The sequence below is a fragment of the Heliangelus exortis genome, chromosome 1 (genome assembly GCF_036169615.1).
Source record: "Heliangelus exortis chromosome 1, bHelExo1.hap1, whole genome shotgun sequence".
In the NCBI taxonomy this organism is placed as follows: domain Eukaryota; kingdom Metazoa; phylum Chordata; class Aves; order Apodiformes; family Trochilidae; genus Heliangelus; species Heliangelus exortis.
The window spans coordinates 196,156,439-196,181,704 of NC_092422.1; the positions used below are offsets into that span (position 1 = coordinate 196,156,439).

A 25,266-nucleotide genomic window follows, 5' to 3' on the forward strand; every position below is an offset into this window, starting at 1 on the left:
TTATTTTGCAGAGGAGATTTATTTTGTGGTCTTTTCTTTAAAAGAAAAAACACAACAACCAAAAAATACCACCCTAAACCCAACCCCAAAAGCTTTGCAGATCCAGAAGATTGAGCATAAAAACCTGTTTTGGCTCCCCCCAGTTTTCCAGCCTCTGCTAAAATAATCTGTATATTATTATTTCTACAGGAAACATTAAAACCAAACAATTCTGTAGCCCCATTTGCAGGGGAAGGAGCTGGGGGTGGAAATACTGATTTTTGGCTCAGGGGGCCCCACTGCGTGGACCTTTCCTCCATCTCCCCACTTGGCAAACTCACCTGCTCCCCCACAGCAGGAAGGGAATCACTGCTACTTCTGTGACAATTATAAATATTCAGAAGCAGAGGAATCACCCTGGGAAGTTCAAAAAATTCCCCCTGACACCAAGAAGCAAGAAAAAAATTCCCCCTGACAGCAAGAAGTAAGAACCAGCCTTGACACCAGGTCTGAATGAGGACCAAGTAGAGCACATGGTGAAAAAAAAAAAAAAAAAATAAAAATAGAAACCCAAACATTCTCCAAACCATCACACAGGACCTGGAGACAACACACAAAGCCCTGGAGACAAAATAGTGAGGAGTTTCTGTACAGAATTTTACACTCACTCAAGCACCTCCTCACCTACTGCTTTGCTGAATCCTCAACCCCAATCCATCAGACCCCAAAAAGAGCTCCAGCTCCTCCTGTCCAACCATGAGCAGGACTTTTGCCTTCAGCCTGGCCCCACACTGGTGTTGGAAGCTTTGCTGAAGCCCCCCAGTTGTGTCCCTGATGTTTCTGAATCAGGGTTTGCACAGCTGGGTGTGCACAGCTGGCATCTGGGTTGCCCCCAAGCTCAGTGGGAAAAGCTTTGGAGATCAATGGGAGGGAGAAAAGTTTTTACATCTCTCTGGGTCCTTCCTGGAGGCTGAAAAAAAATCTGGAAATACTGAAAAAGAGCTGACCTGGAGTAGGTGCTGGGGCAGCCATAGGGAAAGAGTCTCCTCACCTACACACTCCCTGCAAACATCCCAGGGCTGACACCCAAAACCCAAAAGGTTTTCCTCAGGAAAACTCAAAACCAGAAGAAAAAACCCTGAGGAAGGAGGGAGCTGGAGATCCTGGCTCTGGTTGGGAGGGAGTTCCCCTTTTCTGGGCTTTGGATTCAGTGCTGACCCCCCCTGATGCTCAGCCCTGGAGCAGCATCAATTTTCCCTTTTTTTCCCCCAATCTCCTCCCTCCACCAGGGATAAATCCATGAGTGGTCAAGAAGCTGGGAAAGGCCACATGGGAGACACTTGGTACAGCTCAAAATCAGCAACAAAACCAGAGAGGAGGAAGCTTTGGGAAGGTGGCCAGGGCTTGAGGACTGGCAGGGGAGAGGTCTGATGGGAGGTGGTTGTTTTTACATCACTTTCTGGGGTTTTTTTTTCTCCCTCTTTTGCTTATAAAACCATCCTTTTTCTCCCTACTCCCAAGTTTCCCTGGTTTTGCTCTTCCTTTGCCCACCAGTTCCCACTCTGGGGGGGGCAGTGAGTGAGCAGCTTTGTGATGTTTCACCACCCACTGGGGTTGAACCCTCCCCAAGCACTGGTTGGAGGTTGGAGGGGCTGCAAAAACTCCCACCTTGGGTGGAGGAAACCAATGGAGCTTTGTCCTTCCTTGGCCAAGCTTGATGTGACTCAGGTTACCATGGAAACAGGAGCATCATGGAGAGAAGAAGGTGCTCCAGGAAAACCCCAAGGTCCACCCCACTTGGTTCTGTCCAAAACAAGGCTGGGTTCTGACTCTTGCTCTGCCCAACACTGAGCAGCTCCTGGAAGAGCTGTGGCTGCTGCTCCTCACACCCCAAATTCCAGTAGCCCAGCCCTGCCCCAGCTGAGAGGTGACACTGAGAGGTGACACTGAGAGGTGACACTGAGAGGGACACAGAGGGAGGGACAGAAATGCCCCGAGTGAAGCTGATGCCCAAGGGTGGGGGGAAAAGGGTGAAAAAATCCAGGAAACCCAAGCCCATCCCATCAGGATGAGCTCAGCTGTGGTGGCTCTGGAGTTCTTGGCATCATTTGAACCCTGAGGTTGAGCTGGACCCAAGGGGACCACAGGGACATTTTTGGGGGGGTTTGTTGCAAGCCCCCTGAGCATCTTTGTAAAGAGGGAGAAAGTAGAAGTGACAAAAAAGTGACCTGGACTGAGGACCCCCCAGCAGCAGGAGGAGGAGGAACCAACCCATGGCCCCTTCCAGCTGGTGAAGTCTCAGGGCAACATCTGAGGACTCCATGAAACCCCCACAGCACTTCCCCACCTCCCTGAGAAGGCTGCAGAGGTGACAAAAGTGACACTTTTTGTCCCCTTAGCATCACCCCCTTTTTTTTTGGTTTTCCTCAAGCTCCCAACTAGGACCCACTACAGTTGATTCCCAAGCTTGTTGGCTTGGGAATCAGCTCCCTGAGGATTTACTGGGCAGACTGGAAGGCTTCAGCTCCAGGGGTATCCAACCCCTTCCCAGCACAGGTGGTGGGATCAGGGAAAAAGGACAGGGAACAGACCTGGCATTTCCAGGGTAACTCAACAACCTGCAGCTCCTCAGGGCTCATCATCCATCTGCTGTGGCCACCTGAGCATGGGGAGATGGCACCAAAAAGTCTCAGGGTTTGGCTGCTCAAAGCCAAAAGGAGTGGAAAACCCCACTCCCAACAAGGTTGGGCTCCTAACAGAGAACTGGGGCAGCTTTTATATAATTTAAAAAGGATGATTCAAATGAAACACAAAAAATATTAAAAAAAAAAAAAAAAGAAAGGGGTGGGGACACTGAGAGGTGACACCAAGGGATGGGCAGAAGGAGAAGGGGTTGGAGAGAAAAAGGGGTTGAATAAAAACAATGCAATCCTGCAAAAAGAACCCAATCACCTCTCCACCATCCACTCCAGGTAGGTTCCCAGAGAAGGCTCCCCATTTCCCAGGAGCTTGGCACAGCCAAAACCTCTCCCACGTTATAAAAACCATCCCCCCTCTGGGGGGAATTCCCTGCTGCTCTGCTCCAGAAAACAATAAAAAGATCCCTGCAGAGAGTCCCCCTTGCTCGTTACTCCTCCTTGGAGCTCTTCCTCCAACGAGCCAGGAAGGGCCCCAGGCTTTTCCACACCTCTGTGTACATCAGAGTCCCCAGGAAGACCAAGATGGTTCCCAACCAGTGCCAAGCTGTGAAGGGGTTGTGGAAGTAGAGGATGGAGAAGATGAGGCTGACAAACTTGCGGAGTGTCACCACCAGGGTGACAGTCAGGGAGGTGCACTCAGTGGTGAGGATGAAGACACCTCGGATGCAGACGTATCTGGGCAGGAGGAGGTAAGGGGACATCAGGGGACAACAGCCTGGATCTGCCTCTGAGGGGGATGGAAAGGGCTGGGAGATGGGAGAAAACCTCCACGTGGCTTTTTCCTCAACAGGGAAGTTGAGGTGGGGGCTTTTCTTGGCAAAAAAAAAGGGGGGGTGAGAGGGCAAGGTAATGGTTGCAAACTAAAAGAGGGGGGGGGATTCAGTCAGGTATTAGGGAAAAATTCTTCCCCCTGAGGGTGGTAGGATATTGGGAATGGGCTGCTCATCCTTGGAAGGCAAGGCTGGATGAAGCCACCAGGGAATCACAGAGTGTCAGGGGTTGGGAGGGACCTCAAGGTCATTAAGCAGGACCAAGGTTAGGGGAGGTCCCTCACTTGTCTTGTGCAACCTGGGCTGGTGGGAGGTGGCCCTGCCCATGCAGGGGGTTGGATCTTGATGATCCTTAAGTTCCCTTCCAACCCAAACCATTCTAAAATTCTGGGAAAATTCCCTTCTCCTCAGCTCAGCATTTAGTATTTAAAAATAGCTTCACTCCAAACCCCAGGGAAACTCCAAATCTTCCAAATCTCCCCCCTGAACTTGTTGGGACAGCAAAACCACCCCAACCAGAGCAGCTGGGGACTCTGTATGGCCCCAAAGTCAAGAGGGAGTTGTGTCAGAATGGAATGCAGGGTTTTCCCATACTGGGAATGGGCTGCTCATCCTTGGAAGGCAAGGTTGGATGAAGCCTTCAGGGAATCACAGGGGTTGGGAGGGACCTCAAGGTCATAAAGCAGGACCAAGGTTAGGGGAGGTCCCTCACTTGTCTTGTGCAACCTGGGCTGGTGGGAGGTGGCCCTGCCCATGCAGGGGGTTGGATCTTGATGATCTTTAAGTTCCCTTCCAACCCAAACCATTCTAAAATTCTGGGAAAATTCCCTTCTCCTCAGCTCAGCATTTAGTATTTAAAAACAGCTTCACTCCAAACCCCAAGGAAACTCCAAATCTTCCAAATCTCCCCCCTGAACTTGTTGGGACAGCAAAACCACCCCAACCAGAGCAGCTGGGGACTCTGTATGGCCCCAAAGTCAGAAGGGAGTTGTGTCAGAATGGAATGCAGGGTTTTCCCATACTGGGAATGGGCTGCCCATCCTTGGAAGGCAAGGTTGGATGAAGCCTTCAGGGAATCACAGAGTGTCAGGTGTTGGGAGGGACCTCAAGGTGAGGGGAGGTCACTCAGTTGTCTGGTGGGAGGTGTCCCTGCCCATGCAGGGGGTTGGATCTTGATGATCCTTAAGTTCCCTTCCAACCCAAACCATTCTAAGATTCTGGGAAAATTCCCTTCTCCTCAGCTCAGCATTTAACACTTAGGGATGTTAACCCATGTCACATTTAAGAATGTCACTCCAAACCCCAAGGAAACTCCAAATCTTCCAAATCTCCCCCCTGAACTTGTTGGGACAGCAAAACCACCCCAACCAGAGCAGCTGGGGACTCTGTATGGCCCCAAAGTCAAGAGGGAGTTGTGTCAGAATGGAATGCAGGGTTTTCCCATACTGGGAATGGGCTGCTCATCCTTGGAAGGCCAGGGTGGATGAAGCCTTCAGGGAATCACAGAGTGTCAGGGGTTGGGAGGGACCTCAAGGTGAGGGGAGGTCACTCAGTTGTCTGGTGGGAGGTGTCCCTGCCCATGCAGGGGGTTGGATCTTGATGATCCTTAAGTTCCCTTCCAACCCAAACCATTCTAAAATTCTGGGAAAATTCCCTTCTCCTCAGCTCAGCATTTAATATTTAAAAATAGCTTCACTCCAAACCCCAGGGAAACTCCAAATCTTCCAAATCTCCCCCCTGAACTTGTTGAGACAGCAAAACCACCCCAACCAGAACAGCTGGGGACTCTGTATGGCCCCAAAGTCAGAAGGGAGTTGTGTCAGAATGGAATGCAGGGTTTTCCCATACTGGGAATGGGCTGCCCATCCTTGGAAGGCAAGGTTGGATGAAGCCTTCAGGGAATCACAGAGTGTCAGGGGTTGGGAGGGACCTCAAGGTTAGGGGAGGTCACTCAGTTGTCTGGTGGGAGGTGTCCCTGCCCATGCAGGGGGTTGGATCTTGATGATCCTTAAGTTCCCTTCCAACCCAAACCATTCTAAGATTCTGGGAAAATTCCCTTCTCCTCAGCTCAGCATTTAACACTTAGGGATGTTAACCCATGTCACATTTAAGAATGTCACTCCAAACCCCAAGGAAACTCCAAATCTTCCAAATCTCCCCCCTGAACTTGTTGGGACAGCAAAACCACCCCAACCAGAGCAGCTGGGGACTCTGTATGGCCCCAAAGTCAAGAGGGAGTTGTGTCAGAATGGAATGCAGGGTTTGGAGCTCCTGCCATGGAGCTAAAATCAAGCTCCTTTTGTTCATACCCCTCTTTTTCTCAGAATGGGAAGGGTAAAGAAAACCAGAAGGTTTCATGGAGGAGGATGAGCAGGAACAGGGCACAGTGCTCAACAGAGAGAGGAAAATTGTCAGGGTTCTTTTTCTGAGGGCATCTCAACTTCCTTCAGATTTTCAGAGCTCTCCTCACTGCCTGGAAAGATCCCCACCCTGATCTGGCTCCTGCTCTGTCCCTTCTACCTAGCAGAACCACCATGAGTTTACAGCACTAGGAAGGTGGTGGCAAATTTCAGCCCCTCTGGAAATAACCTAAGATTAAACTCCACTCTTTTAAAAGGTGGTGGCCGGGTGGTTCAGCCATTCTGGATTTAAAAAAAAAAAAAAATTTAAGCCCCAGGTTCAATTCTGCTCTGTTTTTTCCACAAGCATCAAGTCCCAAAGGCAGGGAAGGCTCCCAAGGACTCAGCCTCCCCCTCCCATTCCTCCTCTCCCACCCCCACTGCCACCTTCAAGTGTCCCAAGGTGAATTTTGAAAGGATACTGAGTGATGACATTCATGAGGAGGTAGAACCACATGATTGGCAGGGTCAGCCCAATCACTGGGATCTGGAAAGGTTCTGAGGGGAGAAAAGAGGGAGCAAAATCACTGCCCTGCTGCTGCTTCAAGGTTCAGTCACACAAGGGGGGTTGGGACTGGATGATCTTTAAGGTCCTTCCCAATTCCAGCCATTCTATGGTTCTTTAAAAGGTAAAAAGAGGTTTCTCCTGTCCAGGATTCACCATGACCCAGAGCTGAGGTGTGGGCACGTTTGGATTTGGCTCCAAATTTAAGATTGTCCTGGTTTGGGCCAGGAGAAAGGGGATTTTCTGCCTTGTGCTTTTGCTTTCAGCTCAGTCTCTGGTCAGGAGCTGCACTTGCTGAAATTCACAGCAAGTTTCTCAGGCAGTGGCTGCTGCTGGGACTGAGCCCACTCCATGGTTATAGTTACTGCTGGAGAATGGGCTGCAGAGCCAAGGACACTGCTCAGCTCTGAGGAACATTTTGCCCTCCAAAAGGAGAAAAGGAGTCAAGAGGTCCCACCTGAAACCCTCCTGTGGGGAGGAACAGACAAGAGAAATGACCAGAATTGACCAAACAGAGGATTCCATCCCATCCACCTCATCCTCAGGAGAAATTGGAGGGATCCCCAGGCTCAAAGCCCTTCCTGCTTCCCCTTCTTCCCCTCTCCCTCTTTGCTTCAGCATCCTGGGAGGATTCCATCCCTTCCTCTGCCTCTGCTCCTGATCCATCCCAGCCTGAATCTGTGTGTTCCTGCCTCCAGCTCCCAACTGCTCCTGAGCCCAGGATTCCAGCCTGGACTTTCCCAGGGCTGCCCTGCAGCCTCAGTGGGGATGGGAGAGTTCTTGGGGGGAAGGGGGGAGGAACCTGGGATCAATTTTCCTGTAGATTTGTAGAGATTTAGTCATTTTTCCTATTTCTCATTCCTGTTCCATTCAAGCTGTGTAGTTTAGTTCCCAACCCATCAGTCTCTCTCCCTTATTCTCTCTCCTTTCTTTATCAGGGAGGGGAGGGGGATTAATAGGGAGCATCAGTTATTTGGTTTAATTGCCAGGGCAGTGTTAAACTGTGACAAGATCACCTTCTTCCCACTGTGGTGAATGACAAGGAGTCTGCAGATGGCTCTTCTTCCATAGGGAAGGAAAAAAACATCAAAAAAGACAAGCCCTGTCTTCCTTTCTTGTGTCTTTCCTCCTCCTAAAACTGGATGAACCAACAATGTGGGCTCTGAGAGGCCATGGGTCCATTTTTACACCTGTGGTGGAGTTTTTGGTCCTTGTTGCTCCCATTTTTGTCCTACCACATTCCTTTCCCTACCTTCTGCTTTTCTGGGGAGGGTGTAGCATGCCAGAGAAGTTTTACAATTATATTAATTAACAGAATTAAGTCATCTGTGAGTGCAAATATCCCCTGCACCAAGAGGGAATTAAAAGACTCAGCAAACCTACTTGGTCAAGATCCCTCCAGTTTCAGAAATTTGGGAACAGAAATAGGAATTTAGGCCCTGAAAAGCCTGCTGAATGTTATTAATAAACTCAAGCAGATGTCCAGCTCAGGGTGGATGGATGGAGCTGCCTGGCTTGGACCCAAAAGATCTGTGTGTGTGTCCCTTAGTGCAGAACTTGGGGTTTTTTTTAAGAGGAATTCAGGGCTCAGCTCTGGAATCTGCTGTGACACCCAAGGAAGGGTCAGGTGCCCACAGCCAGGATCTCCAAAATCAGCTGTGACCACTTGTCCAATCCTGCTGGCACCTGGCCCACTATGAGGAAAAGGTTGGAAAATGTCCCCAAGATACTGTGGGGTTGGTTTTTTGGAGGTTTTTTTTTGGGCTTTCTATCAGAGCTGAATAATTAAAGGGCTTGAATATCCAGAGAAAACAACCTGAGGTGCAGAATTGTTGGGCTGAAGACCTCCTACAGCATCTTCAAGAGGAAAGAAAGGTGTGGAAGCAATTAATAAGGGACAGGGCTCCAAGGGTGTTGCCTGTTCTTCTTCTTTTGGACCTCTCCTGACTTCAGAGAGCTCAAGCCCAGGAGATGCTGGGGGAGAACAGCCCCTGCCAAGGTGATTTTGTTGTTCCCAACAGCTGGGGCTCCATTTTTGGGGGGTTTAACAGATTTTTTTAGCCTGATACTCCTCTGCACTTCAGTGAGGAGGCACTCTCACAGCTCCTTCCAAAGCAAAGTCCATGCAGGAGCAGTCCAGGTGGAATTAAACCAAATCCATCCCCTCTGAGTGGGACATTTATCCCAAGATACCTTCAGCAGGCCATGAACCCCTTGGTTTAGGTGTGTGGTGGAAGGGAAAGCTGGGTCCCTTTGGCCACCCAGATTTTTGGTGTTATTTTCATGACTTCCTGGAAATCTGCAGCCTGTTTGAGCCTCATCTTCCTGGTCATTAAGTGGAAATTTAATGATTAACAGTGAATTTAATTCCAGGATTCAGCTGTGCCCCACTCACCAGACTGGCTGAAGAGGACTGCATGGTGGTAGATGTTTGGGGCAAGGAGCAGAAAGCCAGGGAGTGGCAATGCATGCTGAAAAAGGAAAGAAATTCTGTTACCAAATTATATGAACTCACCTCTCTTCTCATCCTGGGAAACCAAACTCACCCAGTTTTTCCCTGGAAGTGTTGAAAACCAGGCTGGATGGGGCTTGGAGGAACCTGGTTTAGTGGGAGGTGTCCCTGCTCATAGCAGAGGGGTTGGAACTGGATCAGTTTTCAGGTTCTTTTCAACCCAAAGCATTCTGTGGTTCTGGGACCTGGGTGGGAGCTCACTCTTCCCAGCTTTGCAGTGGTGATTTTTGGATTCCTGCTGAGCAGATGGTGGGAGGGGAAGGGATTCTCCCAGCAGATCCATCTGCCCAGTGAAAGCCCCCCCCCCAAAAAAAAAAGGCACATTGTGACTTACATTGTAAAAAAGAGCCTCTTTGGAGTGCTTCCCATACTGCTTGTACAGCATCTCCTGGAAAATCCCCATCCTGGCAGACATGAGGAGGGCAAAGGTGAGAGCAGCAATACCTGGAATAAAAGCAGAAGCCTGAGAACACCACTCAGGGATGGCAAAGCTCAAGTTAAAACAGCTCCATGACCCCCTTGATTTGGTTTTCAGAGGAAAAAAAAAAACAAAGCATCCAGGCTTGGTGAGCAGAAAACTGGTGATGGTCTTGAGGACAGAGGTATCTCCTTAAAAAAAAAAAAAAAAAAAAGATGCCAAGAGACTCCTAAAAAGATCTTTTCTCTAAGAAGCAGCCCTGAAAAGCAGAGCTGGTGGGATACCAGGGACACTCCTGACAATGCATCAATCCCTTTCTCCTTGAAAAGCCACCAAAAATTTAGGTTGGAGGTCTAAAACCAGACCCAAATGCCAGACTGTAGAGACTCCTCTGGGCTGAATTAAACACTTGAAGAGGCTGCTGCTGCTTGAAGTTCAAGGCTCTGCCTGCAGTGTTGCTCCCAGCACCAGGTTGGGTTTCTTTTGCAGAGAGAAATCAAGAAGAGCTCTGCAAACATGCATGGGGGGTCATTCTGCCACTAAGCCATCCCCTTTCTGAGCTCCCCACCCCCCTGGGAGTGATGCATTTAACTTGGTGGCCAAATGAAGAGTCTCTCCTTGCCCAAAGCTGCCACTGGATGCCCCAAAAGCCCCTTCTTTGCCAGGCAACATCCACCAGATGCTCAGCACAGCTTTAACCTCAGCGTGGGGACTCCCCCCAGAGTCTGCTTTGCACAAACCACAGGGCCAAGGACATCAGAGAGAGGATTCCTGCAAATATCCCAGCAAAATCAGGAGGAGAGGGAGCACTCACATACCCAGCAGCCACCACAAGAAAACCTGGAGTCCATCCTCTTCATTTAAGCTGGAGTCAGATGCCTGGAGGAAGGAGACACAACACAGTCACCAGGAGCTCCCTGGAGCTTGTTCAGCTCTGTCTCTACCTCATTTTTGGGTTGTGTGTTGTGTTCCAAGCAAGCCCATAAAGCAAAAAAGCATCCAAGTTCTCCTCCTCTCCGGAGCTGCTTCCCTGGCTCAGCAGAGTCAGGAGCAACCACAGAACACTTGGCTTTCCCACTCTGCTTCAGGGAATGCACCAGATTCCAGCCCAAGTGTCAAGCCCTGATCAAGAAAGCAGCTTTGCTGAAAGAAATGCCCTGGGCTTGGTCAGAAACTGAACTAAATCAACCCCAAATTAATCAGGGACACTTAGAAAGGTCTCACACACACACCCCACACTGGCAGCTTCATCCATCCTCAACTCAGAGGTGAAAGAAGGAAGGGTTCTGCTCAAGCCCAAGTCAGGAACCAAAACCTGGGTGCTGGTTTGTGGTTAAGACCCTGTGGAAGCCACAGAACTGTTTGGGTTGGAAGGGACCCTAAAAATCATCCAGTCCCAACCCCCTGCATGGGCAGGGACACCTCCCACCAGCCCAGGGGGCTCCAAGCCCCATCCAACCTGACCTGAGACACTGCCAGGGATCAGTGGGGCAGCCACAACTTCCTTGGAAAATCTGGGCACCCAGGGGCTCAGCACCCTCACCCCAAAGAATTTCTCCCTCCCTCCCCAAGAAACAGAATCCTGGAATGGTTTGGGTTGGAAGAGAACTGAAAGCTCAGCTCATTCCAACCCCCCTGCCATGGGCAGGGACACCTCCCTCCCAGATTGCTCCAAGCCCCATCCAACCTGGCTTTGAACACTGCCAGGGATGGGGCAGAGACTCTTTTCCTGGGCAACCTGGTTCTAAAGCTCAGCACCCTCACCCCAAACAATTTCTCCCTCCCTCCCTCCCTCCCTGCCCAAGATCTCCTCTCCATCTCCCCTCTCCCAGCTGGAAACCCTTCCCCCTCGCAGGGTCCCATCCCTCCAGGCCCTTGTCCCAAGTCCCTCCCCAGCTTTCCTGGAGCCCCTTCAGGCACTGGAAGGTGCTCTAAGGTCTCCCCATTGCAGCCTTCTCTTCTCCAGGCTGAAAACCCATGGAATTATACAGTGCTCTGGGTTGGAAGGGACCTCAAAGCTCATCCAGTCCCAACCCCTGCATGGGCAGGGACACCTCCCACCAGCCCAGGGGGCTCCAAGCCCCATCCAACCTGACCTGAGACACTGCCAGGGATGGGGCAGCCACAACTTCCTTGGACAACCTGGGCCAGGCTCTCCCCACCCTCAAATTCAGGAATTTCTTCCCAGGATCCCATCTAAAGATTCCCTCCTCAGTTAGCTGAGGGCAAAACTCTAAGCAGCACAACCTGGCTCAAGTCTTTTTCACAGTGGCTGAAGGCAAATCAGACTCTTGGCCACACTTCTCTTTTCCAGACCCAAACCCCATCCCTCCTGGGAGTTTATCTGGATTAACAGGGAGCAAGGCTGCACAGCACAGACCTTCCTCAGCCACCCTGAGAGGAGAAATAACTATTAAATGCTGGGGGACCTGGAGGTTTGACAGCTCTGTTTCATTCAGAGCTGGATTAAGTGCAACCAATTTTCACTTGCCCACCACTTTATGCCAGTTTTTTTTTTTTTTCTGTCTTCAGTTGACAAGATGCAGGCTGTGGGTTCTGACCCAAAAATAGCCCAAAGTGGTGCTACAGGTGGGTTTTCCTCTTCTCCAAAGAGATGCATTTTATTTCAAGGGTCACACAAAGCCATGCTGGGTGACAACAGGTCTGCAAAAATGGAGCCTGAAAGCTGAGAAGCTCTCCTGGGATAAAAAAAAAAGTGAAGATTTAAGATGGTTGAGTTTTGCTTGAGATCCACAAGTGATCCAAGGTGACCACATTGCAGTCAGGGCAAGAGAAAACAACTTCTAGCTGGGAAAACAAATAAAATGGAATATTCTCAGCAAAAAGCAACCTCAACAACACAGGATAAAAGGCACCTGTAAGTGAATTAAATCACACAGGTGTCACCTCCCTCCAAACCACAGGAAAATGAGTCCAGGAACAAAAGCTTTCAGGGAGCAGCTCTAGAGGTGGGAAGCCAGGCAAAGGGAATTCCTGCTGAAGGTGCTGAACCTCCTGGTAAAAAGGTTCCCAGCTGTGGCCTCAGGCCCTTCCCAATCCTTACCACTTGCTTTGCAGACATGAAAGTGCAGGTGAAGATCCCCAGGGACACCAGGGCTATGGATGTGTATTTGGAGATGCTGTATCTGCAGAGGAGAGAAGAGAAATATCAGAGAGCCAGCTCAGCTTCACCTTCTGCATCTCCAGCTCCCTTGCTCTGCTCCATTTTGCTCCATTCCCTCCCAACCATTAAGGTTCCTGTCACCCCCAGGCCAGTTTATTCCAACTGGAACAAAAAAAAAAAAAAAAAAAAAAGGATTTGGATCAAGATCTCCTTGCCCATAGCAAAGGATCCCTCTCAGATTAAATCCAGGATGGATCTCTGCCTAATGATGGGGTGTGCCCAGTGGTCCAACAGCCAAAGCCCAAGCAGCTCAGAGGGTTTCTCATTCCCCCAGCCTTGTGAGATGGGAGAGAGAGCTAAAGGAGGAAGAATGAGAAAAAAATAAAATAAAAAAATCAGTGCAAAAGCCATCACTCACCTCCCAGAAGCTGTGGCCACCTTGGAAGCCAACTCCTCCCAACCCTTTTCTTCTTCTGCCCTGGTTTCTATTGCAGTGCACAGCAGTGCCTGGCACAGAATCCCCCAAAATTGACCATTTGGGGGCAGTTTCCTGGCTCTCCCAACTTCTGTCCACCCTCAGCTTTGTGGACAGAGTTGGAAAAAGAAAAAGCCTTTCTGGCACTGTGTAAGGATTGTTCAGCAAGAGCCAAAACATCAAGAGTTTGCCCAGCAGTGCTGTTTCAGCCCCAAATCCCAAACACAAATCTCCCCTCAGTCCATCCTTGCTTTAAATGAAGGAGTGAGGGGTGGTGGGAATGTAGAAAAGGGACCTATTCCAGCCTCTGTGCCTCAGTTTCCTCATCAGGAAAACAAGAATATTTAACAGGAAAAGGGGAGGGAACTAAAAATCAGTCAGGATTCAGGCAACAGCAAAATATTCTCTAATAAGATTTACCTTTTCTTCAAAATAATGATACCCAGAGCCATGCTTGCTATGAGAGAGCCCTGGGAAAGAAGAGAGGAAAAAAAAAAGCCAAGAGAAGGTCAGCAGGACAAAATCCCTCAGACTGTGATGCCCACCCCAGAAAAAAATCCACAAACACAACAGAATTAACACCAAAACACCAAGAGGAATCCCAGAACAGGGTGGGATGAGTCTCCCTTCAGCTGGGACAGGAGAAACTGAGCTGGGTGGCTTGGGAAAAAAGATGTAGGGGCAAACAGGCTACTAGAATCTTCTGGCCAGGGGGCCTCCCACTTTTTTTGGGGCCCACTGAGGATAATCTGTGTGTGCTACAAAAAAAATGTGACCAAATTATTGGTTTTTCTTGGGGACAGGAAGGTGGCTCCAAAGCCTGCAAGATAAGGATCCCTCTTGGTTAACAAGGAGGCTGTTGTCTTATTTTTATTTTTTTTGAACCTCTCCTGACTTCAGGGAGCTCAAGCCCAGGAGATGCTGGGGGAGAACAGCCCCTGCCAAGGTGATTTTGTTGTTCCCAACAGCTGGGGCTCCATTTTTGGGGGGTTTAACAGATTTTTTTAGCCTGATACTCCTCTGCACTTCAGTGAGGAGGCACTCTCACAGCTCCTTCCAAAGCAGAAGTCCATGCAGGAGCAATCCAGGTGGAATTAAACCAAATCCATCCCCTCTGAGTGGGACATTTAACCCAAGATACCTTCAGCAGGCCATGAACCCCTTGGTTTAGGTGTGTGGTGGAAGGAAAAGCTGGGTCCCTTTGGCCACCCAGATTTTTGGTGTTATTTTCATGACTTCCTGGAAATCTGCAGCCTGTTTGAGCCTCATCTTCCTGGTCATTAAGTGGAAATTTAATGATTAAGGCAGTGAAATTGAGAACTGGAGCTGAGCCTGCAGAGGAAGGGTGCTCTCCCCAGGAGTCAGCTGGAGTTCAGTGTTTGCTCAAGGTTTTGGGAAGACAGAGGGGAAGAACAGAGGGCCAGGGCTTGCAGAGGTGGTGGAGAGAGATGTCACAGGAGGGAGAAAAAATGATACTCACTGATCTGAAGATCATGTGCAGTGGCATGGCAATATTTAGGTTCAGGGCATAGTTATTCACCACGCTGACAGTGAAGAACATGGCCACCATGATGAAATAGTACCTGAAAAACAACCCCCCCAAAAAAAAAAAACAGGTGATAGGTGTTCATGCCCACCCCTGGGATGCTGGGAAAAGAGGGACAGGTTGTAAGGAAAAGTCTGGAGCTAAGCAGGAGCCCTTCCAGCTCTTGAGACTGTGCCAAGGACCAACCAGGAGATCAATCCAGTTTGGATGTGGTAGGGAATTCCTTAGAATAGGGAGGAGGATGAGCTGCACTGGCTCAGCTTCTGCTAATCCCAGAAGCAAAGGATCTTGTAGCATGGGCTTTGTCCAGATCCATCTTTCCTAAGGACACTGGCATAAAACCAAGGTTTGATTTAAGGGGATTCAATTTCTTCCCTCACTCATTGTGACCCTGAGTGAAAGCAGAAACAAATCAGATCCAGGCTGACACCTCTGTGGCTCTGTGAGTAACCTGGAGAGCTGGAGAGCCACCCCAAAACTACAGAGTGGGTTGGGTTGGAAGGGACCTTTAAAATCATCCAGTTCCAACCCCCTGCATGTTCAGGGACACCTCCCACCAGCCCAGGGGGCTCCAAGTCCCATCCAACCTGACCTGAGACACTGCCAGGGATCAGTGGGGCAGCCACAACTTCCTTGGACAACCTGGGCCAGGCTCTCCCCACCCTCAAATTCAAGAATTTCTCCCCAAGAAACAGAATCCTGGAATGGTTTGGGTTGGAAGAGAACTGAAAGCTCAGCTCATTCCAACCCCCCTGCCATGGGCAGGGACACCTCCCTCCCAGATTGCTCCAAGCCCCATCCAACCTGGCTTTGAACACTGCCAGGGATGGGGCAGAGACTCTTTTCCTGGGCAACCTGGTTCTAAAGCTCAGCACCCTCACCCCAAACAATTTCTCCCTCCCTCCCTCCCTGCCCAAGATCTCCTCTCCATCTCCCCTCTCCCAGCTGCAAACCCTTCCCCCTCGCAGGGTCCCATCCCTCCAGGCCCTTGTCCCAAGTCCCTCCCCAGCTTTCCTGGAGCCCCTTCAGGCACTGGAAGGTGCTCTAAGGTCTCCCCATGGGATCCTTCTCTTCTCCAGCCTCAACACCCCCAACTCTCTCAGCCTGGCTCCAGAGCAGAGCTGCTCCAGCCCTCCCAGCAGCTCCAGGGCCTCCTCTGCACTGGCTCCAACAGCTCCGTGTCCTTCTGCTGCTGGGGACCCCAGAGCTGGACACAGCTTTACCCCAGGGGGGGCTCCCCAGAGCCCAGCAGAGGGGGACAATCCCCTCCCTGGCCCTGCTGCTCACACTGCTGGGGATGCAGCCCAGGACATGGGGGGTTTCTGGTCCATGCCATAAAACCAAGTTCCTCACTGTGACCCAGCCATGGGTGGCACTAAACTTGTCCTGAACTCTCTGCCCTGAGCACTCAGCACTGGGCTCTTTTTCACCATGGCTCAGGCAGCCTGATGGGAAAACCCAGAAAACCTCCTCCCTTCCCTTCAGGAACTGAGCAGCAGGGAAGAGAGGATGGAGATGCTGGGCTGGTGCCAGGAGAAGATCATTCCTGATGGAGAATCCCAAATCTGAACCACTTTCCAGGCAACTTCTCCCCCCAAACCCACTCCACCAAGCCCTAGAGGGACAATCAACTCTTCAAACCCAGCAAAACCCCAAACTGCCCCAAATCCTACCCCTGTTTTTTGGAGGGCAACGTGATGGCAATTTCCTATTAAGAATTCTGAACAAACAAGGAGCTCAAATCAGAGCATGAGAGCTCAAGGGGGCTGCAAAATTCTGCAGGACTGATGGGATTTCAACTGGAAAAAGGGATCAACCATTTTATTCAAGACTTTTTTGAGACAGCAGCCCTGTCAGTTTGTGCCTAGCAAAAGCTTTCAGCTCAACTGTACCTCATGGGTATGGCTGGCTTCTTCCTCCCAAAGTTGGCCTCGAAGATGAAACCTTCCACAGCAATAAAGAGGAACTGGGAGAATGTCACAATGTTCCCACATCCTGGAAACTGCCTGCAGGCATGGAAAAAAAAGACAAGACAAACATCAGCTCAGTGCCACAGGGAGCAAACACTGCAAGGAAGAGCCCAACAGCTCAGAGACCTGGAGTGAGGAGCAAACCTGGAGGGGTTTTAGGGTTTGGTCTCTCTCAGGTTACCTCTGAGGGACACTTCCCTGCAGGGAATTCCCTGCTGTAATTATGGATCCCTTCCTCAAAAGAGGAAGAGAGAAGCCACAGGGTGAATTGGGGCAGGAAATCCAAGAGGAAAAGATCTGAATGAGGAACATCAAGCACTGGCATCATGGAATCCCAGAATGGTTTGGATTGGAAAGGACCTCAAAGCTCATCCAGTCCCAACCCCCTGCATGGGCAGGGACACCTCCCACCAGCCCAGGGGGCTCCAAGCCCCATCCAACCTGACCTGAGACACTGCCAGGGATGGGGCAGCCACAGCAATCCTGGGAAATTTATCCCCAGGATAATCTGTGTCAGGGCTGTGCTTGGGTCACTTTTCTGTCATCTGGGTCCTTTCAGCCCTGTCCCCTTCTGCAGGGTCAGAACCCCCCAAGTGGCTCAGTTAAATCAGCTGAGGGAAGGACTGAAGTTCTCCCATCTTTGGGCATCCTGATGGACACTGGATGCAAGGAGATCCAAATGCCCCTGGGTTGTGCAGCTCTGAAACACTCCCTGGAACAGCACTTGGGGCTTTTATATCTCAGCTGGAGATAGACCCCAAAACCATATTTTCATAGAATCCTGGAATGGTTTGGGTTGGAAGGGACCTCAAAGCTCATCCAGTTCCAACCCCCTGCATGGGCAGGGACACCTCCCACCAGCCCAGGGGGCTCCAAGCCCCATCCAACCTGGAATTCAACACTTCCAAGGAGAGAACAGAACCATGCTGAAGCTGGATCTCCCTCTTTCTTTTGGAGAAGTGGATTTGATGGGGCTCTCTCCCTACAGAGGTCAGGGGAAATGATGAATCCAGCCAAGAGGAAGGCAGCAGAACTTCTGGAAGCTTTTATTTCCTCTGCATGAGGGAAGGGTTGAGGTGAGATCAGTGTCTGCAGAGCAAGGCTCTGGTTGTGTCCAGCTCCTTGGTTGCACCTCATCCCTTGATGATGATGCTTTCCATTAACCCAGCAAGATGGGTGCCAAAAGGTTGGTTGGAATTCCAAGGAGGAAACTCATCACAGGAGCCCAAGAAGTTTGTGGCACTGTGATATTCAGGGAGCTTCCTGATGGGATCACAGCCCTTGCACTGATGTTTGCCAACTCTGGAAGGTATTGAGGAGCACAAAAAAGGGGCTGAGTTCAGACAAGACTCTCCCTGAGCACCTCCAGCCCTCCAGGCTGCAGCTGCCACCACCTTGGCAGTGGAAATGCCACCATGGGCAAGAAAGCCCAGAAGTACCTGACATGAAACACTCCTTGAGTGCTCCTCACCCCTTTCCTGGCTGAGATGCCTCCTGCAGACTCTGCCTCTTTCTTAAGAAGCTTACAGGGAGCAAGAGAGGATTTCCTGGGAGCAGAGAGTGTGGGCTCAGGGGTGGGGGAGGCTGTGGCAGGTGAGAGCATCAGAAAGCTGAGTTTTTTTGCAGCAGGGATTGAAGCAAATACTTCCCCTTTCTCTGTTTCAGGAGAGAAACCAAAACCCCCAGGGCTTGATGGAGAAGCTGAGTCCCTCACCTCACCCCACATCTCATCACTTAAAGCTTGGGTCCAGACAAGAGTTTTGCAGAATTCAGGGAGAGAGATGGAGTGGAGCAGAGGAATAACCAAGCTGCCTGCCAAGGAGCAGAGCTGAAGGTCCAAAAATCTCCTCTGTCACCCCCCAGACCTCTCAGGAGCAGCTGCAATGCTCTGGTTCAGGCTGAGCTGGCATTTGGGTCCCACCAAACAGCACCTGGGAAGGTCACCTCTTCCCTGGGTTTTCCATGGGGCAGGCACCAGGCTGAGCCCCCTCCCCTCTTCCCACCTGCTGATCTCCTTGTTTTCCATGAGATTTCCATCCCTGGTGTGTAGTGAGGTGAAGAGGTTCAAAAGTTATCTGGGGGAAGAGGTACTGAACTGCAGGAAGCAGCCAGGGGCCAGGGTTGGAAACTTTATCTCTGTAGGGTAACACAAAACAAAGGAAAATTTGGAATAAACCAAAGCTGCTGCACTTGGCTTTGTTTCTCCCCAGTTCACAAACCTTTGCAGTGAGGCACTTGGTGTCCACAGAACCTGGCACAGGGTTATGTGTTGATTGATAATAAAACCAAAACACCAAGGAAAAAACCTCTACCCATGACTTTTGATCCTAATAGACCAATAAGAGATGAAAAAATTAATAAATCATGGGTGGATCAACCAAAGATCTGGTTTACCTTTTAGGAAAAACCAACACTGGCTGGCTCTGCCCATGACTTGGTCCTAATACACCAATACAGATGAAAAAAATAATAAAAGGATATGAAATTTGGGTGGATCAACCAAAGATTTGGTTTAGCTTTTAGGAAAAGCCAACCCTGGCTGCATCTACCCGTGACTTTGATCCTAACACACCAATAGAGATGAAAAAAAATAATAAAGGGACATAAAAACTGGGTGGATCAACCAAAGATCTGGTTTAACTTTTAGGAAAAGCCAACCCAGGCTGACTCTACCCATGACTTGGATCCTAACACACCAATAGAGATGAAAAAAATAATAAAGGGACTGGAAATCTGGGTGGATCAACCAAAGATCTGGTTTAGCTTGTAGGAAAAACCAACCCTGGCTGCCTCTACCCATGAATTTGATCCTAATACACCAATAGAGATGAAAAAAAATAATAAAGGGACATGGAATCTGGGTGGATCAACCAAAGATCTGGTTTAACTTTTAGGAAAAAACAACCCTGGCTGCCTCTACCCATGACTTGGATCCTAACACACCAATAGAGATGAAAAAAATAATAAAGGGACATGAAATTTGGGTGGATCAACCAAAGATCTGGTTTAGCTTTTAGGAAAAACCAACCCAGGTTGGCTCTACCCATGACTTGGATCCTAACACACCAATAGAGATGAAAAAAAATAATAAAGGGACTGGAAATTTGGGTGGATCAACCAAAGATTTGGTTTAGCTTGTAGGAAAAGCCAACCCTGGCTGGCTCTACCCATGACTTGGATCCTAACACACCAATAGAGATGAAAAAAATAATAAAGGGACTGGAAATCTGGGTGGATCAACCAAAGATCTGGTTTAGCTTGTAGGAAAAACCAACCCTGGCTGCCTCTACCCATGACTTGATCCTAACACACCAATAGAGATGAAAAAAATAATAAAGGGACATAAAAACTGGGTGGATCAACCAAAGATCTGGTTTAACTTTTAGGAAAAACCAACCCAGGCTGCCTCTGCCCATGACTTGATCCTAACACACCAACAGAGATGAAAAAAAAAATAATAGACATAAATCTGGGTGGATCAAACAAAGATTTGGTTTAGCTTGTAGGAAAAGCCAACCCTGGCTGGCTCTACCCATGACTTTGATCCTAATACACCAATAGAGATGAAAAAAAAATAATAAAGGGACATAAAAACTGGGTGGATCAACCAAAGATTTGGTTTAACTTTTAGGAAAAACCAACCCTGGCTGCATCTACCCATGACTTGGATACTAACACACCAATAGAGATGAAAAAAAAATAATAAAGGGACATAAAAACTGGGTGGATCAACCAAAGATCTGGTTTAGCTTGTAGGAAAAGCCAACCCAGGCTGCCTCTACCCATGACTTGATCCTAACACACCAATAGAGATGAAAAAAAAATAATAAAGGGACATGAAATTTGGGTGGATCAAGCAAAGATCTGGTTTAGCTTTAGAAAGACAATGATCCAGCTGTGTCTCCTGGGGTGGAATTGCCATGGTAGGAGCTGTTGGGATGACACAGAAGGAGTGGGACTCCTGGTCATGTCACTGGAGCCCAATTTTTGCCCATCAGAGACAATTCCAAGCAACCAAACCCCTGTCCAAGAGGAGGATTTCTCTTTATTGCTCCAGAAGACTCCACATTTCAGAGAGAATTTCTTCAGCTGCAGAATATACAACCCCCTCCAACTTGCATTTTCAAGGGAAGAAACCCCATGGCAGAGCTTTAACCCCTTCTATAGAGAAGGAACCTCCCAACTTCAGAAGGAAAAGAGAAAATCATGGTTTTTTTTTTATCAAGCCTGCATGGACATGCAACCCAGAGCTTTGGCATCAGGACTCAAGGACAAATTACCCTGGGATAACTAAGAAAGGACACCAGCAGAACAGGTTTGGTTGCTCCAGACAGGGAAAATGGGATTAACTGAGCAATATTTCTGTTAATTAGCTCTTGAAAACCTCCAACATGGGAGTTTTCCTGCTCTCTCTCTCTTACAAACCTCCTGTACCACAATAAGAAGGAGCAGACCTGGGGGTCTGGGCTGCTTTACATCCATTTCACAAAGATTCAAGCTCCTTATTTCTTGTTCTGCTTCCAGAGTCCAGCAGCAGAATTTATCTCCTCTTCTTTGCAGGCATTCTCCACACATTTAAATAAAGTCTTTTTGTCTGTCCTCAGGCTCCTCTAGACTAAACAATTCTCATTCCTTTACTCTTTCCTCATAAATCTGAGCAGATTTCTTCCAACCACCTTTTTTTATTCCCCACTGGACTCACCCTGTTCACTGCCTCTCCCTAAGATCCTACTCCAGGACTTTGTTTTAGGAAGATTCACCTTCAAGAGGGACTTTTTTCCCCCTCTAGACAACACCAAAACTCAAAGAAATACCCAGAGTGACCCCAATTTAGGGACCAAACAGAGGAATTCCCAAAGAGAGGCAATGCTTTGGAGAAGCCTGTGTGTAAAAATCAGCTTTTCTTAGATATCTCCAGTTGGACTTCTGAGATTTGCTGCTCTAAATCCCTTCTGGGTTTCAACCACCTTCAAGCAGGATCCATTTTGAGGTCCATTTTTGCTCACATTTTGAGGTCTGGGTGGAGGATGCACAAGCCTCATGAATCCAAATCCAAAGCTTTCTTCACCTTGCAGAGGCCACGTCCTCCTCCCTGAAGCTGCAGCACAAGCCAAGCAGGAAAAGCAGAGTTTAGAGCAACCCCTAAGAGGAAAGACAACTTGTCCTTTCCTCCAGGAACTGCTGCTTGGTTTATCCACTGATTGCTGAGTGAAACCTTGGGGTGAGGCACCTGCATCCTGACCTCCCATTATTTGGAAGCAAATAATCCCAATGATGCCTTACAGGTCCAGGCTCTCCTTGCCATTCCCTTTTAATCTTGGGATGATGATGATGATGATGGGTGGGGAGGAAGTCAAAGCAGGTTTTGCCTCCCAGTTTTGAAAGCTTGGGCCTGACTGAACCCTGAAGTGAATAAACTGCCAGGGGATGCAGTTCCACTGTGACTGCAGGCACAGAACCAGTTCAATAATTATTATTTTTTTTTTTTTTTTTTTTGGGTCAGCTCTGGTACTTTTTGCTTTCATAGCTTTCTGCCCAGCCCTGAAAACAAATCCAAATGACCACCACCTCGTCCCACCCATCCCAGCCTGAGTGAGGAAAGTGATGGACATCTCCAAAACTTCATCCTTCCTTTTTTTTTTTTTTTTCTTCTTTTTTTTTTTTTTTTTTTGGCAACCTGGAAAATTCACCTTCGCCCCGAGTGCCACAAAAGGGACCCATTGCCCTCATCATGTTGGCTCTGCAGCCACGTGATGTTGCTGAAGATCACATTTTTTCCAGATGGATGACCCTGCTGGACATCATTCCAGGGGATTCCAAGCCAGTTCCCACGTGTCTGCTCCTTGGGATTTCACCTGTAACCTCTATGAGCCACTGGGGATCAGAAAGCAAGAGGGAGGGAGGTGGGAATGCTTTGGGGAGAGGCTGATGCTCTGGGTCCCTGTGTCAGGGAGACCCCCAGGAGCTTGGTGGCCTGAGGGAGGACCAGGCTGTGCTGTTTTGGAGGGACATCCCCCCCCCCAAAAAAAAAAACAAAAAAAAAACCCAACCCCATCAGATGGAGCCACAAGGTCAGGACCTGGTGACCTTCACCCAGGCAGCTTAATGAGGAACTTTGAGACCTGGGGAGGGATGGAAAAAAGGGGGGGGGGGAGGGGGAGGGTGTGTGCCCACCCCCTCAGGGCCATCTCCATGTTGGGGTCACCCTTGGGTGCCCCTTGGCATCCCCATCACCCCCAAAATCCCTTCTCCCCCCCCCCCCCCATTCCCTTTCTCCATCTCCTCAGTGCTTCCTCCCCTCACAAAGAGGGGACACCAGGGTCCTACCGGACCCTCACCCCATCCCTACCCCCCAGCCCCTTTACTTCAGACCAGGAGAACCAGGCTGTGCTGGTCTGGGGGGACAATCCCCCCCCAAAAAAAAGAAAAAACAAAATAACCCCAACCCCATCAGATGGAGCCACAACAAGGTCAGGACCTGGCGACCTTCACCCAGGCAGCTTAATGAGGAACTTTGAGACCTCGGGAGGGATGGAAAAGGGGGGAGGGGGAGAGGGTGTGTGCCCACCCTCCCTCAGGGCCATCTCCATGTTGGGATCACCCTTGGGAGCCCCTTGGCATCCCCATCACCCCCAAAATCCCTTCCCCCCCTCCTCTCCTTTCCCCATCTCCTCAGCACTTCCTCCCCTCACAAGGAGGGGACACCAGGGTCTTACAGGACCCTCACCCCATCCCTACCCCCCAGCCCCTTTACTTCAGACCAGGAAGACCAGGCTGTGCTGGTCTGGGGGGACAATCACCCCCCTCCAAAAAAAACCAAAAAACGAAAAACCCAACCCCATCAGATGGAGCCACAAGGTCAGGACCTGGTGACCTTCACCCAGGCAGCTTAATGAGGAACCTTGAGACCTGGGGAGGGATGGAAAAGGGGGGGGGGGGAGAGGGTGTGTGCCCACCCTCCCTCAGGGCCATCTCCATGTTGGGGTCACCCTTGGGAGCCCCTTGGCATCCCCATCACCCCCAAAATCCCTTCTCCCCCCCACATTCCCTTTCCCCATCTCCTCAGCACTTCCTCCCCTCACAAGGAGGGGACACCAGGGTCCTACCGGACCCTCACCCCATCCCTACCCCACAACCCCTTTACTTCAGACCAGGAGGACCAGGCTGTGCTGGTCTGGGGGGACAATCCCCCCCAAAAAAAGAAAAAACAAAATAACCCCAAGCCCATCAGATGGAGCCACAAGGTCAGGACCTGGCGACCTTCACCCAGGCAGCTTAATGAGGAACTTTGAGACCTGGGGAGGGATGGAAAAGGGGGGGGGGAGGGAAGAGGGTGTGTGCCCACCCTCCCTCAGGGCCATCTCCATGTTGGGATCACCCTTGGGAGCCCCTTGGCATCCCCATCACCCCCAAAATCCCTTCTCCCCCCCACATTCCCTTTCCCCATCTCCTCAGCACTTCCTCCCCTCACAAGGAGGGGACACCAGGGTCCTAGGGGACCCTCACCCCATCCCTACCCCACAACCCCTTTACTACAGACCAGGAGGACCAGGCTGTGCTGGTCTGGGGGGACAATCCCCCCCAAAAAAAGAAAAAACAAAATAACCCCAACCCCATCAGATGGAGCCACAAGGTCAGGACCTGGCGACCTTCACCCAGGCAGCTTAATGAGGAACCTTGAGGCCTGGGGAGGGACGGAAAGGGGGTTGTGTGTGTGCCCACCCCCAGACCCCCCTCAGGGCCACCTCCATGTTGGGGTCACCCTTGGGTGCCCCTTGGCATCTCCCACCCCCCCCTCCCTCCCCTTCCCCATCTCCTCAGCACTTCCTCCCCTCACAAGGAGGGGACACCAGGGTCCTAGGGGACCCTCACCCCATCCCTACCCCCCAGCCCCTTTACTTCAGACCAGGAGAACCAGGCTGTGCTGGTTTGGGGGGACAAACCCACCCCCCCAAAAAACCCCAACCCCATCAGATGGAGCCACAACAAGGTCAGGACCTGGCGACCTTCACCCAGGCAGCTTAATGAGGAACCCTGAGACCTAGGGAGGGACGGAAAGGGGGTTGTGTGTGTGTGCCCACCCACAGACCCCCCCTCAGGGCCATCTCCATGTTGGGGTCACCCTTGGGTGCCCCTTGTCATCTCCCCCCGCCCCTCCCTCCCCTTCCCCATCTCAGCGCTTCCTCCCCTCACAAGGAGAGGACACCGGGGTCCTATGGGACCGTCACCCCATCCCTACCCCACAACCCCTTTACTTCAGACCCCCCCCACACAAAAAGAAAAAAAATCCTAAAATCCTCTCACCTCGCCAGCAGCTCCAGGAAGACCACGTTGCTGCAGCAGCCTCCGAACACCAACCCAACCGCCATTGCTGGGTGCATGGTTAGATCCCAAACACCGAGCCGGACACCCGGGCCGCCACCACATCCCGCTCCCGGCTCCTAACCCCGTTCCCAAACCCAGCCCCGCCGCCTCCGCTTCCTCCCAAGCGCCCCGGTAGTTCCTTCCCCGCCCGCCGCCCCTTCACCGACAGCGTTGCGGCTTCGCCCTGAGGACTACAACTCCCGGCAACCCCCGCGAAGTCTTCCCGCCTTCTCCCTCAGGATGCGCCCCTCCGCGGGGCGTGATGGGAGTTGTAGTTCCGGAGAGCGGGCGAAGCGCTAATGGCGGCGTTGGGGAGGAAGGGGGGGGGGAGGGGGGCGAGAAAGAGGCGCAAAATTGCCGTTTGGGTTTTAATTAATTAAATTAAAACTGTGGTTTTATAAAACTGGGGTTTAATTAATTAAATTAAGGGCCGGGATGGTGCCTCCTGGGAGGTTCTTCCCGGCTCCCTTGGGGCTGAAGGCACCGCTGCGTCCTGAGGCAGCAA

At 50.5% G+C, this 25,266-nt stretch overlaps 1 protein-coding gene across 1 annotated transcript; it reads right to left on the reverse strand.

Moving 5' to 3' along the window:
• Positions 1–647: 647 nt before the first annotated feature.
• On the reverse strand, positions 648–24,870 carry SLC35B4 (solute carrier family 35 member B4). Its single transcript, XM_071734231.1, has 10 exons — positions 24,702–24,870; positions 16,320–16,433; positions 14,362–14,464; positions 13,302–13,351; positions 12,347–12,428; positions 10,101–10,161; positions 9,199–9,308; positions 8,748–8,823; positions 6,270–6,345; positions 648–3,353 (listed from the first exon to the last, which is right to left on the reverse strand). Exons 1-10 carry the CDS (start codon positions 24,776–24,778, stop codon positions 3,107–3,109), a joined length of 996 nt encoding a protein of 331 aa, XP_071590332.1. The 5' UTR covers positions 24,779–24,870; the 3' UTR covers positions 648–3,106.
• Positions 24,871–25,266: the final 396 nt, after the last annotated feature.